Here is a 14,434-nt window from a genome sequence, read left to right as displayed (position 1 = left end):
GCAGTCACGCGCAGGTGGCCGCTTCCGGCGCGCCGCGAGGGCCGCCGGGAAGGGTCTCCCTGGCGATCCGAGGTGTGCTGCTGCCGCTGCTGCCGCCGCCGCCGCCGCCGCGGAACCGGTGCTGCGGCGACGCCCGCTTCCCTGCTGTCTTCCTCGGGTTCCCCGGGGCTTGACCCCCGGGGCCCTCGGCAGGCGTCGGTGAAGAGCCTGCGGAGCGAACCTGTGCTCCCGTACCCGCCTTCCACGACCTCATATCGCGACTCCGAAGAGGGGGAGCGAGAGGAGCTGTCGCGACTCCGCGCCGTGTGTCGCCGGGCGGGGCCGCGGGGCCGGGGCTCCTCCAGCCCGCGGGATGCGCGCGCGAGCCCTCGCCTCCACTTCCTTGTTGCCGCTGTCACGACTGGAGCCGCTTCTCGCCGACAGCGGGGAGCGCGAGTGCGCCGGCCAGCCCCCTCGTCGAGCCCTCGGGCCGGACGCCTCCGGGAATGTGAGCCGCGCGGCGTGCACGCTCCTCCGGGTAAGTCCCGCCCTCGAGCACCTCGCTGCACTGTGCCACCGACCCGCTGGGCCACCTCGAGTCGGGTCCTGCGGCTCTCGGAGCCCTGTTGCCACTTCCACAGAATAGGAGCAGTAAGCCTTAGTGTTCTTCCGCATTCGGAAGGGACGTCTGAGACCCCGAGAGGGGAAAGAACTAGCTCAAAGGCAAGCCATGGCCCCTAGTCGAACCGTCAAAGGCCATCTCGTGAGGTTATGAGGAGCATCTGAAAGAACAAAGTGTCTCAGATTTCACGTATTGCCCTTAATCCTGTTTTACAGATGAGAACAGTGAGGCTGAGAGAGTAAGTAGGTTTCTCAAGGTCATAGAGCTCTGTGTGGATGCCGTTAAAATGGGTAACTTAGAATCCTGATCTTTTGCCTTCTAGAGCCCTTGGTTTTAACCTTTATATTATCCTGCCTTTTTTTGCACTGGTGTATTGAGGCCTAGGGTCTGAAAATCATCTTGGACCCAGGTTAAAATGGGGTAGTCAAACAAGCAAAAAAACCCAGGTCAATCTATTCCTGCCCCCACCCCAAGGTGGTTGTAATGACTCTGTTTCCTAAATTGTTTTTGCTCTGGGTGCTAAAACCTTATGTGGCATTCTTTACAGATGCTTTCCTGCAGTTACTGCTTTTCTTTGCAAGACTCTCAAGGGCTGAAAAGTCAATTGATTAAGGGCAAAAAAAGGACAGTACCTACGTAGCCTTGATTTGAATTCTAGCTGTGAAGGCACTGGTCTGTTAACTTACTCAACCAAGTTGTGGGTTATATTCTCTTCCTGGGTTGCACTGTGACAGAATGCAGGGTTTATTTGTTTTAATGGGAAGGGAAATCATTAAAGTGACACAGAATGAGAAAGAACCTTGGGAATAATGTGTTTTTGACTGGGGGTGTCTTTAAAGTTATAGGTGACACATTGTTTGTCTGCATTTTCTAGGGGAGTGTTTTTAGCTTTCATAGCGTTCTCAAAGGTATTCTTGCCTTCCCCAAATTTAGCAGCTTACCTGTTTCAGCTTTTTCATCTCACATAAGGAACGACTGAAATTCAGGGTGGAGTATTGACTTGTCTGAGATCACATGGTTAGAGTTGAGCCTTGAAGCCAGGTCTTCGTGCGCTGCTCAACATGCAGTGCTCTTTTTCTCGTTATACCTTAACCAGGTAACCTCGTCATTTGTGGAGTGAGGTTTAAATGAGATGTGAGTGGGCTTTGTAATACACAGATGTCTCCTGTGTTTTCTGCTCTGACTCCCTCCTCCCAGAAACGAAGTTCTCTTCTGATAGATTTTCAGGAGCAACAACAGTGTATCATTTCTGTCTCATAAAATTGAAGTGGTTTCTGGAAACCTTTCTCCCTCTAAGGATGGAGTCTTTTGGGTAAAACTCCTGCTAAGAACGTGGCCACAGATATACTAGCTCTTGTGGCCGCAAATATACTAGCTCTTCTTGAACTCGTCATTCAGGTTTTTTTGTGCCTTTCTTTTTCTAGCAAAATCTGTCCATAGATTTTCTGTTTCTTAGGCCGGACAGTCTAAGAAATTGCCGTTTAAACCTAAGCTGTCCAATACTCTAGCCATATATGTGGCTAATTTAAATTCATTACAGTTCAACAAAACCAAATTAATTTGGTTCCTCAATCATACTAGTCATATTTCAGGTGCTTAGTAGCTGTATTGGAGAGCACAGATAAAGAACATTCCCATCATTTGCAGAAAGTGTATTGAACAGTGCTGGTTTAGAGGATTGCCAGTGGAGATGGGGAGCAGTGTAGTATAATGAAAGAAGGCTCGGAGAGTTGGCTTTTTCAATTAAAAAAAAAAAAAATCTGTTAAGTCCCTATTTGGGTGTGGTGGCCTCAGGCATGTCATGAAACCACAGATTATTAATCTTTACTAATGAACCCTTTATTTTGTGTAGCACTTGACTATTCTCAAATAGACTTACTTCTATGGTATCCTTTGAGCCTTATCACTGTAAATCTGTAGCAAAGGTGGATGAGACATCTTTCTTTTTATATGTGAAAGACTCGAACCTGAACTAGCTGAAGGACCTACCTGCTCAAAGTCACACAAGCTGGCAGAGTGTAAAGAAATCTATTACATACAGCCACTTACTGCGTGTCTGAATGAATCATTGAAGCAGTTTGCTTAAGGTAATGAAACATGAGAGAGGGTCCAGAACTTCTGACTCCTGGCTAAGTATTCTTTTTATCTGTTACCATATGGAATTCTTATAATGTGGGGGCTATTCTTTGAGTTGAAGAATTATTACATCCCATGAATGATTATAAGCAAATGGGCTGTCTAAGCTAGTGATCCTAAATTTGCCTAGTCAAAGGAATCACCTGGGACACTTGTTAAGCATGCAGATTTCCATACCCTCTGGAGATTTCGGATTCTGAAAAGCTGAGGTGGAACCCTGGAATCTGTATGTTTGTTAAGTACTCCGCCCCCCCTCCTCCTCCCAGTGCTTCCTAGGATCTGCTGAGTTTGGGAAATGACTGAACCGTAAGGGCCTGGCAGAGATAGGGGATCATTGGATCAAGTGCCTGCTGTCCTTTTTAGGATAGATTCTTGAAACTTGTTTGTGTTTGCCTTTGCTCTAGCCATGGATGCATCATATGATGGTACTGAGGTAACTGTCGTGATGGAGGAAATTGAGGAAGCCTACTGTTATACCTCTCCTGGGCCACCCAAGAAGAAGAAAAAGTACAAAATACATGGAGAAAAGGCCAAGAAACCCAGGTTAGCCAACACCTTTAGGTAGCTGACATTTATAAACACAAGCTGCTTGGAAAACTGTGTTGAGGAAGACCTTGGGCTGTGTCCAGATTCTTTGAGAGTGCCATGTCTGTTATTGAACGGGTGTGGTGTTGTGGGGAGAAGGGGATGGGAAGTAGGAAGTGATACCAGCAATTGCCATTCCTGGCCAGATGATGATCATGTTTTCCTGTCACTGGAAATTGTACTATACAAATGGTGGAAGCTATGTACAAATGAACTGTGTTATTTATTATTGTCATTGTCGATACTGAAGCATTTAAAATCGGGCATTAATAAAAATACAGAATCATAAACAGTATCAGCGATGTCTATAAAGACTATCCATACTGTAGCTCTAATCTCCCTCTTAACTAAACACTCCAAACTTCTTGCTGAAGTTACCAGTTTCAGGTTACTTTGGTAGTTAATTTACTTCCCTTTCTCAACTCTGGGGAGGTGCTGTTCACCAGTGAGATGGCCAGAGGCTGTGTAGAGGAGTAAAGCATGTGAGTGATAACCAGATTGCGATCAGCCCCCTAAGTAACCTTTCCCTGAGAGAGGAGTGACAGGGCACTTGTATATCTTTGCTCATACTGGCCTTTAAAGCCAGTCATTCCTGTAGAAAATGCGGTCCATTGAAAAGTGAATCAGACAAGCTTCTGCTTCCAGCTTTCTGGAGGGAGAAACCTGTACACCATCTGGGGCTGTTATTTAAATGTTTGTTTGCTTCAGTCCCTGTTTAGTTAAATCCTTTGAAATAAAAAGCTAGGTTTTTGCCTCTTTACTGTCAAACCCTAACACTGCAGTATTTACTGGTTGAATGAGGGAAAATCTGAAGAAGTCACTGCTTCCTTTAGGTCGGCTTACCTTCTCTACTATTACGACATCTACTTGAAAGTGCAGCAGGAGCTCCCCCACCTCCCTCAATCCGAGATCAATAAGAAGATTAGTGAAAGTTGGAGGCTCCTGAGTGTGGCTGAGAGGAGTTATTATCTGGAGAAAGCCAAACTAGAGAAAGAAGGTTTGGATCCTGTAAGTAATTTTGTTTTCCAACTAATTTCTCCACTGGGTCAATGGTGAAGGCCTTGGGAAGACCAGCCTCCAATTCTCTTGTTTTCTTTTCTTGGGAAAACTTTGAGTCCGTTTTATCTTTTTTCAGTTTTTCTTTTTTAAGGTCTATTCATTTATTTTGAGAGAGAGAGCATGCACGTGCAAGGGAGGGGCTGGGGGGGGGGGGCGGGAATGAATCCCAAGCAGACTTTGTGCTGTCAGTGCAGAGCTCAGCACAGGGCTCAGTCCCACGAACAGTGAGATCAAGACCTGAGCTGAAACCAAGAGTTGGATGCTTAACCGACTGAGCCACCCAGGTGCCCCAAGTTTTGTCTTCATGTAGTAGCTTATATAGGCATTTCTCCTGCACAGTGTTCATGTTACTCATTGAACGTAATGAATATGTGTCGTGCTGGTTGCTATGAGTTATAACATAATCAGCAGTTGGGCTTGCAGAGTTTAGAAGTAGATATAGCTGCTTTGTATAATGTCACATTCTTCTGTTACCCGCTGGTGGTTGTGCACTGTGCCAGAAGCAGAAATGCAAGGTTAAAGCTGAAGATGATGGAGGAGACTGAGGCTTGAATTAAAGAATACTCTAGAGTGCCTTCCAGTTTGTGCCTGTCAGCCATTGTGTATTTCTAGTTCATAGTAACAAAACACACTGGCAACTATTAATAGGGCTGGCTTATTTTTGTTTGTTTGTTTTTACTCTTTTTTAAGAGAAAGCTAGAGAGCACGAGTAGGTGAGAGGGGCAAAGGGAGAAAGAAAGAAAGGAAAGAGAAAATCTTAAGCAGGCTCAAAAGGAAAGAAAAGAGAAAATCTTAAGCAAGCTCCATGCTCAGTGTGGAGCCCAGTGTGGGGCTTGATCCCATAACGACGCCAAAATTAAAGAGTCTGGATGTTCAACCAGCTGAGCCCCAGGGCTGTTTTTTGTTCTGTTTTGTTTGTTTTTAACAAATTCCTGCAGGAAAAATATCCTTGTTACTGCAGGGTTAACCTTAACTTTTTTTTTCAGTTGAAATATTGTCTCTACTTTCTTTTTCGATAGTGTAGAGCAAAGGTTCTTCAGGAATGCAACAATTGTGTTACAGCAGAAGAGGTTGTGTTTTGCCTTAGTGGAGCCGTCTGCCAATGCCATTTAGATTATGTTGTCCTTATTGGCTTGGCATTCCTCTTCTGGAAGAGTTTTGTGCTATCTACGGTCTTGGAGATACCACTTTGTATCCCCTCCTTTAGATGATTTGTTTATAAATAATCTGGGAGACAATTCCTGTTGGAGATGGAAAGTGGAATTTAGGAATTAAGTGCATATACCCCTGTGGTTTCCCCATTATAAATTCAACAACCTTTTGCCCTGATACGAGAAAATTTTCCCTATTCCCAGAGTGATAATAGCATTTAAAGGTAGACAGTAATATAGGTCCTTATTAAGGCTTTAAAAAAAATTTTGTTTTTAAATGTTTATTTATTTTGAGAGAGAGAGAGATGGAGAGCGAGCAGGGCAGAGCCACAGAGAGAAGGAGACAGAGAATCCGAAGCAGGTTCTGCACTGTCAGGGCAGAGCCCAACGTGGGGCTCAAACTCACGAACTGTGAGATCATGACCTGAGCTGAAATCAAGAGTTGGACTGAGCCATCCAGGCACCCCTTGTCCTTATTAAGACTTTAAATTTTTTTTTTTTTTTTTTAAGTAAATCATCTGCAGTATCCACATGGCATTTTATATATTTACCGTCATCTCTGCCACTACTGCCAAGAACATGAATAGATTATCTCTGATATTAACTAGCTGTGACCTCGGAAAAATCACTTAATCTTTGAGTCTTAGTTTCCTCATTTATAAGGTGGGGAGTAATAGTAACTGCTTACAGTGTTTAAAATAGATAACATAAAGCATCTAGCTGAGTCCTTGGCACGCACTGCCTTGGTCAATAAATATCACTCTTTACTAGGTTAAGTGTCCAGTGGCCACATAATAAGAAAAGGTGGTATTTCATGAGCATCTGAACGTGCCAAGACTGGGGAAGGCTTTAGGTGCTGTGTTTGAACTCTCCCATGTTGCCTGGTGTGAAGGTGAGACCCTCCTGCCTGCATACTTTGAAAGCCTGTCAGAGACTTTGTGGCAGCTCGGCGTCTCGGCAGCCCTTCCAGTGTCTTGCCAAGTGGCAAGACCCGTGGTTCCAGCGTCATTCAGGCCGGCCTGGTTTCTCTGTGCTCGGATTTGTTGATTAAGTCCAGATCATTCTTTGCATTTGCTACCACTTAATCTTGTTCTCCTGACCTGTCTGCTTCAAAGGGTGACTTGAGAATGTCATTTCTCCATTATCTCTCCAGTAAAGGCTCCATAAAGGATTTGGCCTGTCTGCTTTTATGTTTCATCTGAGTGCTTCTTTTAACTTTCATCTCTGAGTGCTTCCTTTGTACCTTAAGTAGTCTCATCGACTTCTTGCTTTTGATTTATTTAAGGATCCTTTTGTAATGGACTTAGTGTTCCTTTTAAAAGATGCATCTGAAATTATTTCCATTTAATTTCAGTTCTCACTTAACTGTTGACTTTGAACTTTTCTGTTTTACTTATTGGGTAACTTTCAGTTTAATTTGAAAAAAGAAAACAAAAGCACCTTTTTCTTGGGTACCAATTAGCCATGAAGGGTTGTGCTTTTAATACCTGGTTTCCTTGCTCCTTAGAAGAGCTGGCTTAGAGTCCTAGCTTTGTTACTTTCTAATTTTGTATTTTAAGAAAATTTACCTCCCTAAGTTTTGGTAGGAATAATAATAGTACCCAACTTAATAGTGTTGTTTTTAAGGTCGGGAAAGTGTTTTCTAAACTTTAAGATCCTAGTCAGTGTTCATATTTCTATCTGGCCCACTCCCCCACCCCCACCAGTATATTCAGGTCCTTGTCAGATATCCCCATCCATACACACTTTGTCTCATGATGTGATCGGTTCATCTTTGTAAGTCTGGGAGAAACCAGTGTTATCAGAATCCTTGCTTGCTGCCTTGAGTTCCAGTTTGACCTGTTGACTTGTATTTTAGGCTTTTTGGGATTTTACTGAACATTGTACATTCTCATGTTTCAATCTTCTGCCACTTTGGAATCCTAAAGTACCAGAGCTGGGAAGAACTCATAAATAGCTAAGTTCAGCTTCTTCATTTTGTAGATGGGGCAGCAAGACCTAAAAAGTGGAAAGTATTTGCTCAAAACTATGCAGATCTGGGATTCCAGCTCACAGTTTCAAATGCCAAGATCAGTGCCCTTTCAGAGTATGATCTATTTTATCTATCTGTCTCCTGTGTGACTGAGCAAGTAAGCTACATTGGTGAAACTGTGATTCAGATGAGGGTGACATTGCTGTTGACGGAGGCTGACCCTAACTAAGTCTTGGGGTCAAGAGAGGAGTCTTTCTGGTACCCTTTTACAGGGGGGAAAAAAATCATCATACATGTATGTCCATGCGGTCTCATGCCATTTATCTCTGCTTGTCTTCCCCTTCCTGGCTTACTCATCCTCAGAACTCTAAGCTCTCTGCACTGACTGCTGTGGTTCCGGACATCCCAGGTTTCCGCAAGATCCTCCCCCGCTCAGATTACATCATCATCCCCAAGAGCAGCCTACAGGAGGATCGGAACTGCCCTCAGCTAGAGCTTTGTGTGGCCCAGAACCAGATATCCCCTAAAGGGCCATCTCTTGTGTCCAGTGCTGCCCCGGAGGCAGTGCCCAGCCATGCAGGCATGGCAGAGCAGTGCCTGGCTGTGGAGGCCCTAGCTGAGGAGGTGGGAGCCCTTGCCCAGCCAGGTGCTGTACAAGAGATCGCTACCTCAGAGATCCTCAGCCAGGATGTGCTCCTGGAGGAGGCTTCCCTGGAGGTAGGAGAGAGCCACCAACCGTACCAGACAAGCCTGGTGATTGAAGAGACCTTAGTGAACGGCTCACCAGACCTCCCCACCGGAAGCCTGGCTGTGCCCCACCCCCAGGTTGGGGAGAGCATGTCAGTGGTAACTGTCATGAGGGTAAGTGACTTTGGTACTGATGTCTCTTTTGCTTTATCTGAAATTCCTCCAAAGGCAGCAAGCGCCATGCAGTGGTAATTAAGAGTACTGGTGTGGACTTCTAGTAGGACTACAGTCCTCTTGAACCTTTTTGCCCCCGGGCTTACTCTAAAGTTCTCTTCAGTTTCTTAGGCACTCTTACCAACTCCTCTTGCCCATGATAGCTAGGGTTTTCTTCACATGAGATAGTCCAGAGGTACATTAACAGCATTTAAATGATATGGGCTATCCATGAATCGAAGCCAGGATCTGTCAACTGTTATGATTTTATGTTCATTTTATGAAGATTGTTTTGGCAAACACAATAGTACCTTGAACTGTTGAGGAGAGTTTTCAGATGGTCTTCCTGGGTATAGAGTGTGTAGGAAAAAGGAAGCTCTACTTAAGGCCAGATCGATGGGACTTACAGTTAAGAGGAGTCTCTCCAGTGGCATAAGTGTCATGCCCAGCTGAGGGGAAAGAGCAGCTTCAGTGATCCCACTGCGTGGCTCCCCTCTATTACCCTGGGTAGTGTTGCATCCTTAGAGAGTAGGAGTTCTGCTTAGGCTGAGAGGAATGTAGGATGGCCTACATGTATGAGAGGAGAGCAGGTACCCCCTTGCGGAGGAATCTATGGTAGGCCTAAGTCCATTTTGTTTGTTGCCTCCCTGCTATTTATGATAATGAAGCATGCCACCTGCCTGCTTAAGGCAGATTGATAGGGTGTTAAGAACATGTGACAGGGTCAGAAGAGTTGGATTCTTTCACTAAGTGCTTATGTGATTTTAGGAATCCTAAGTCTGTTGGAACCTCAGTTTTCTCATCTGTGAAATGAGGATAGCACATTCTCTGCAGTAACAGTTTTCTCTTTATTCTAAATTAAAGTTTTGAGATGATCATAGATTCGTTTTTTTGGGCAAGCACATTGTTGTTATTGGACTTGATCAGTCTTTCAGTGTTGTGGGTGGCCCTGGGTGTTTGTTCTTTATTCCATCTCAGTAAAACCGTCCTTCTCTCCGTGTGCCCACAGGATCCCAGTGAGAGTAGCTCCTCTGTGCCAGCCACGCAGTTCATCATGTTGCCTCTTCCTGCCTACTCAGTTGTGGAGAACCCCACCTCCATCAAACTGGTCAGTGTGTGGGGAGCTGATGGAGATTAGGGCTCCGTAAGAATTCTCTTCCAGGTAGTTTTGTAAAAGTCTTAGTAACGTTAAGACAGTAGTACCACTGGCAAACTCAAATTATCTGGTCCAGGTATTTACTGGGCAGAGGGGTATGGGGAGGGTCTGTGAATGGGGTGCTGCAGGACCCTTAAACTTCTCAAGTTACATACGAACTTTTCTTCTTAAGAGCATTTACCTAGGATAGGTTCAGTACCTCTTTCCAAATTCTCAGAAGCATACATGATATAGAAAAATTGAGGGGCCACTGATCTGATTCAATCTTATTACTGTACTGATTAGAAAAAAGGGCCAGAGAAGAGAAAGGACTTGTTCTCCTAAATATTCAAAACCACTGGGCTGCAAAACAAGCCAGAACCAGGACCCTAGTCTTTTGATTCTCAGTTAATGTTATTTTCCATCACATACTGCAGCATATGGGCTGAGATTTATCCCTGAATATTTCATGTTTTTTTATGCTATTGTAATGTTATTCCAAAGCTTTTTTCTTTTTTTTTTTTTTTTTAAAGTTTACCTGTTTATTTTGAAAGAGACCGTGAGAGTGAGGGAGGAGCAGAGAGAAGGAGAGAGAGAATCCCAAGCAGGCTCTGTGCTGTCAGCACAGAGCCCAACGTGGGGTTCAAGCTCACAAAACTGCAAGATCATGACCTGAGCCGAAATCAAGAGTCAGACACTTAACTGACTGAGCCACCCAGGCACCCCAAAACTGTTTTCAGTATCTGATTGTTCACTACTAGTATATGATAATATAATTGATGTTTTTGTATATTAAATTTGTATTTTGCAACTTTGTTAAACTCATGTTTCCTGGTAGCCTTTTTGTAGTTTCTGTTGCATTTTCTACATAGATGATCATGTTGTCTGTGAATAAGGACAGTTTTATTTCCTCCTTTCTGATCTGGATTCCTTATTTCTTATCACCCTGTCTAGGACCTCCAGTACAATTGAATAGAAATGGTGAGAGCAGATATCTTTGTCTTGTTCCTTGTCTTAGGAGGAAAGCATTCAGTCTTTCACCACTAGGTGTAATACTAGTCATAGGTTTTTCAAAGATACCCTAATCAAATTTAAGAAGTTCTCTTATATTCCTAATTTGCTGGGAGCTTTTATCAGGAATGGATGTTGGATTGTGTCAAATGTTTTTCCTATGTTTGTTGAGATGGTAGTAGGAATTTTCTTTTTTAGTTTGTTAACGTGGTTAATTTCATTGTTTTTCAAATGTTAAACTAACCCTACATTCCTGGAATAAACCTCACTTGGCATTGAGGTGTTATTCTTCCAGCATATCGTTGGATTTGTTTTGCTGAAGTTTTGCGCAGAAATTTTGTGTCTATATTCATGAAGGATGTTGGTCTCTAATTTTCTTATATATTGCTTATCTGGCTTTAGTATCAGGGTAATGCTTACCTAATAGAGCTAGGAAGTACTTTTTCCTCTTCATTTTTCTGGAAGAGTTTGTATAGTATTGGCATTATTTCTTCTTTAAACATTTGGTAATTGCTGGTGAAGTCATTCTGGACCTGGAGACTTCTTTGTGGGAAGATTTTTAACTGTAAGTCCAATTTTTAAAATATGTATAGGACTATTTCAATTATTTTTTTAAATGTTTATTTTGATAGCGCGTCCATGAGTGGGGAAGAGGGGCAGAGAGAGAGAGGAAGAGAGAGAATCCCAAACAGTCCCCATGCTCAGTGCAGAGTCTGATTTGGGCTCTGAGATCGTGACCTGAGCGGAAATCAAGAGTCGGATACTCACCCGACTGAGCCACCCAGGCACCCCTAAATTATCTGTTTTTGAGTGAGCTTTGGTAGTTTGTCTTTCAGGGAATTTGTTCATCTCATATAAGTTGTGAAATTTATTGATGTAAAACTGTTCGAAACATTCCTTTATTTTTTTTTTTAAACTGTGGTAAAGTAGGCATAACATAAAATTTATCATTTTATCCATTTTTAAGGGTATAATTCGGTGTCATTAAGTATATTGACATTGTTGTGGAGTCATTACCAGTATCTATTTCCAGAAGTTTCATCATCCCAAACAGAAACCTTGTACCTATTAAACTATAACTCTCCTTTCTTCCCTCCCGCGACCCCTGGTAACCTCTATTTTACTTTCTGTCTCTGAATTTGCATATGGTTTAGGTACCTCATATAATTGGAGTCATGCAAATATTGTCCTCATGGTCTCTCCTTTTTTCACTTAGCATAATGTTGTCAAGGTTCACCTATCTTGTACCATGTATCAGAATTTCATTCCTTTTTATGGCTGAATGATATTCCATTGTGTGTATATGCTATATTTTCTTTATCCATTCTTAAACATTGACGGACAGCTAGTGTGTTTTCACCTTTCGGCTGTTGTGAATATTGCTCCTATGAACTTTAGTGGATAAGTGTCTGCTTGAGTCCTTGATTTCAGTTGTTTTGGGTATATACCTAAGAGTGGAATTGCTGGATCATGTGGTAATTCTGTGTTCAAAATGCTGAAGAATGCTTATCCTTCTAATATCTATAGATTCTACTGCTTTTACTTCTCTCATTGCTGGTAGCAGAAATTTGGGTCTCTCTCTCTCTCTCTCTCCGCCCCGCCCCCTCCCCCCCCCCCACAAGCCTGACTAGAGGTTATCAATTTTATTGACCTTCAAAGAACCAGCTTTTAGTTTCATTGATTTTCTCTATTGTTCTTTCTGTGTTCTGTTTCACTGATTTTTGCCCAGGTCTTTATTATCTTTCTTCTTACTTTGGGCTTCATTTATTCTTTTCTAGTTTCTTAAGATAGAAGCTGAGGTCATTGATTTGAGACCTTTTTTTCCTAATATAGGTGCTTAGTGCTATAAGTTTCCCTCTAAGCACTACTTTAGTGGCATCCCACAAATTTTGATATACTTTCATTTTCATTTTGTTCAAAATACTTCTTATTCTTTGACCCAGAAGTTACTTAAAAGTTTTTTTAATGTTTATTTATTTTTGAGACAGAGGCAGAGCATGAGCGGGGGAGGGGCAGAGAAAGGGCGACACAGAATCTGAAGCAGGCTCCAGGCTCCGGAGCTGTCAACACAGAGCCCGACGCGGGTCTCGAACTCGCCAACTGCGAGATCATGACCTGAGCCGAAGTCAGACGCTCAACCGACTGAGCGACCCAGGTGCCCTGACCCAGAAGTTATTTAAAAGTATATTATTTGCTTTCCAAATATTTGGGAGTTTTCAGATATCTTGTCTTTTATTGATTTCTGATTTAATTCCATTATAGTCAGAACTTTGTAGTTTGTAAGACCTGAATCCTTTTAAATTTATTGAGACTTATTTTATGGCCCAGGTTATGGTTTGTCTTGATAAATGTTCTGTGTGCACTTGAAAAGAATGCGTATTTTGCTTTTGAGTGGAATATTATACACAGATTAGGTCACGTTGATTGATAGTATTCAACTCTTACATCCTTAATGATTTTCTGTTGCCTTGTTTTATCAGTTATTAAGAAAAGACATCCACCTCTCACTATAAATAGTATTTATTTATTTTTCCATCTTTATTAATTTTTGTGTCATATGTTGACTCTTTTATTAAGTACTTAAACCTTTAGGATTGTTATGTCTTCTTGGTTAATTGATCCCTTCATCATTATGAAATGACCTTCTTTATCTCTGGCAATATTGTCTGCTATGAAATTTACTTTTTTTAAAATGTTTATTTATTTTGAGAGAGAGAGAGAGTGTGTGTGTGTGTGCACACATGAGCAGTGGTGGGTAGGGAGGAAGAGGGGGAGAGAGAGAATCCCAAGCAGGCCCCACACTGTCAGCGTGAAGCCCGACAGAGGGCTCGATCTCAGGAACCATGGGGTCATGACCTGAGCTGAAATCAAGAGTCAGATGCTTAACTGAGCCACCCAGATACGTTGTCAGTCTGACATTTGAATATTGAGCTTTCTTTGCATTGTTGTTATTAGCAAGTTTTATCTTTTTCCAGCATTTTACTTTTAACCTATTTATCTTTGTATTTAAAGTACTTTTTTTTTTGCAGCGGTATATAGTTTGGCTCTAAGAGCAAGACTTTATGACAACCTTCTATTTTTTAATTGTGGTATTTGGGCCATATACATTTAATGTGATTAATTATATGTTTAAGTTTAAATTTGTCATTTTACTGTTTTTTTATTCTGTTTTATTTTGCCTTATTTGGAATTAGATGTTTTTGATGAATCCGTTTTATCTCTTTTATTGGCTTACTAGCCGTTAACTTTGTATTAGTTATTATGGTGGCTTTTTAGGATTAATATTGTACATTGTAACTTATCACGGTCTGTCTTCTAAAACTTTGGATAAACAATATATTTTTAAATTTCTTTTTTTCAACGTTTATTTATTTTTGGGACAGAGAGAGACAGAGCATGAACGGGGGAGGGGCAGAGAGAGAGGGAGACACAGAATCGGAAACAGGCTCCAGACTCTGAGCCATCAGCCCAGAGCCCGACGCGGGGCTCAAACTCACAGACCGCGAGATCGTGACCTGGCTGAAGTCGGACGCTTAACCGACTGCGCCACCCAGGCGCCCCTAAACAATATATTTTTAGATGAGAAAGTTGTATCTTAAACAGGAACAACCCCTGCAACCCAATTCAAAGGCCTGAGCCTTTGCTTTCCTGGAAATTGTTATTCTCTCATAATTTAATAAGTGTCAGCCAGACTCTTCCAGAAAAGCTTTTATAGATAATACTTAAGAATGAAACACCAACCTTGAAAACTAGCATTTTTTCCCTAAAGTTCTTTCTATAAGCTGCTGTTTAGGAGTCTTTCCAAGTTCATGGGAATTTATTTATAGAACTGACCTAACTTAAATTTTTACTCTGCTTTCTGGTGGTATTCAGAATGAATATTC

At 42.3% G+C, this 14,434-nt stretch overlaps 1 protein-coding gene across 11 annotated transcripts in view; it reads left to right on the top strand.

Annotated features, from left to right (window-relative positions):
• The first annotated feature begins 7 nt into the window (after positions 1-7).
• HMGXB3 (HMG-box containing 3) overlaps positions 8-14,434 on the top strand; it is a 48,156-nt gene continuing 33,729 nt past the window's right edge. For 3 of the 11 annotated variants that reach the window (XM_045437321.1, XM_045437306.1, XM_045437259.1), the window contains exons 1-6: positions 8-517; positions 2,561-2,688; positions 3,142-3,280; positions 4,156-4,330; positions 7,868-8,365; positions 9,414-9,512. In XM_045437321.1, coding sequence (XP_045293277.1) covers positions 3,144-3,280; positions 4,156-4,330; positions 7,868-8,365; positions 9,414-9,512 — 909 coding nt within the window. In that variant the 5' untranslated portion in view covers positions 8-517; positions 2,561-2,688; positions 3,142-3,143. Of the gene's footprint in view, positions 518-2,560; positions 3,281-4,155; positions 4,331-7,867; positions 8,366-9,413; positions 9,513-14,434 lie in introns of all 11 variants that reach the window. The other 8 variants (XM_045437286.1, XM_045437277.1, XM_045437316.1 and 5 more) reach the window with 6 other exon arrangements.

The sequence above is a fragment of the Leopardus geoffroyi genome, chromosome A1, assembly GCF_018350155.1.
Source record: "Leopardus geoffroyi isolate Oge1 chromosome A1, O.geoffroyi_Oge1_pat1.0, whole genome shotgun sequence".
Lineage (NCBI taxonomy): Eukaryota > Metazoa > Chordata > Mammalia > Carnivora > Felidae > Leopardus > Leopardus geoffroyi.
Note: the sequence above shows the minus strand (reverse complement) of the source record. Positions and strands in the feature narration are given on the sequence as shown.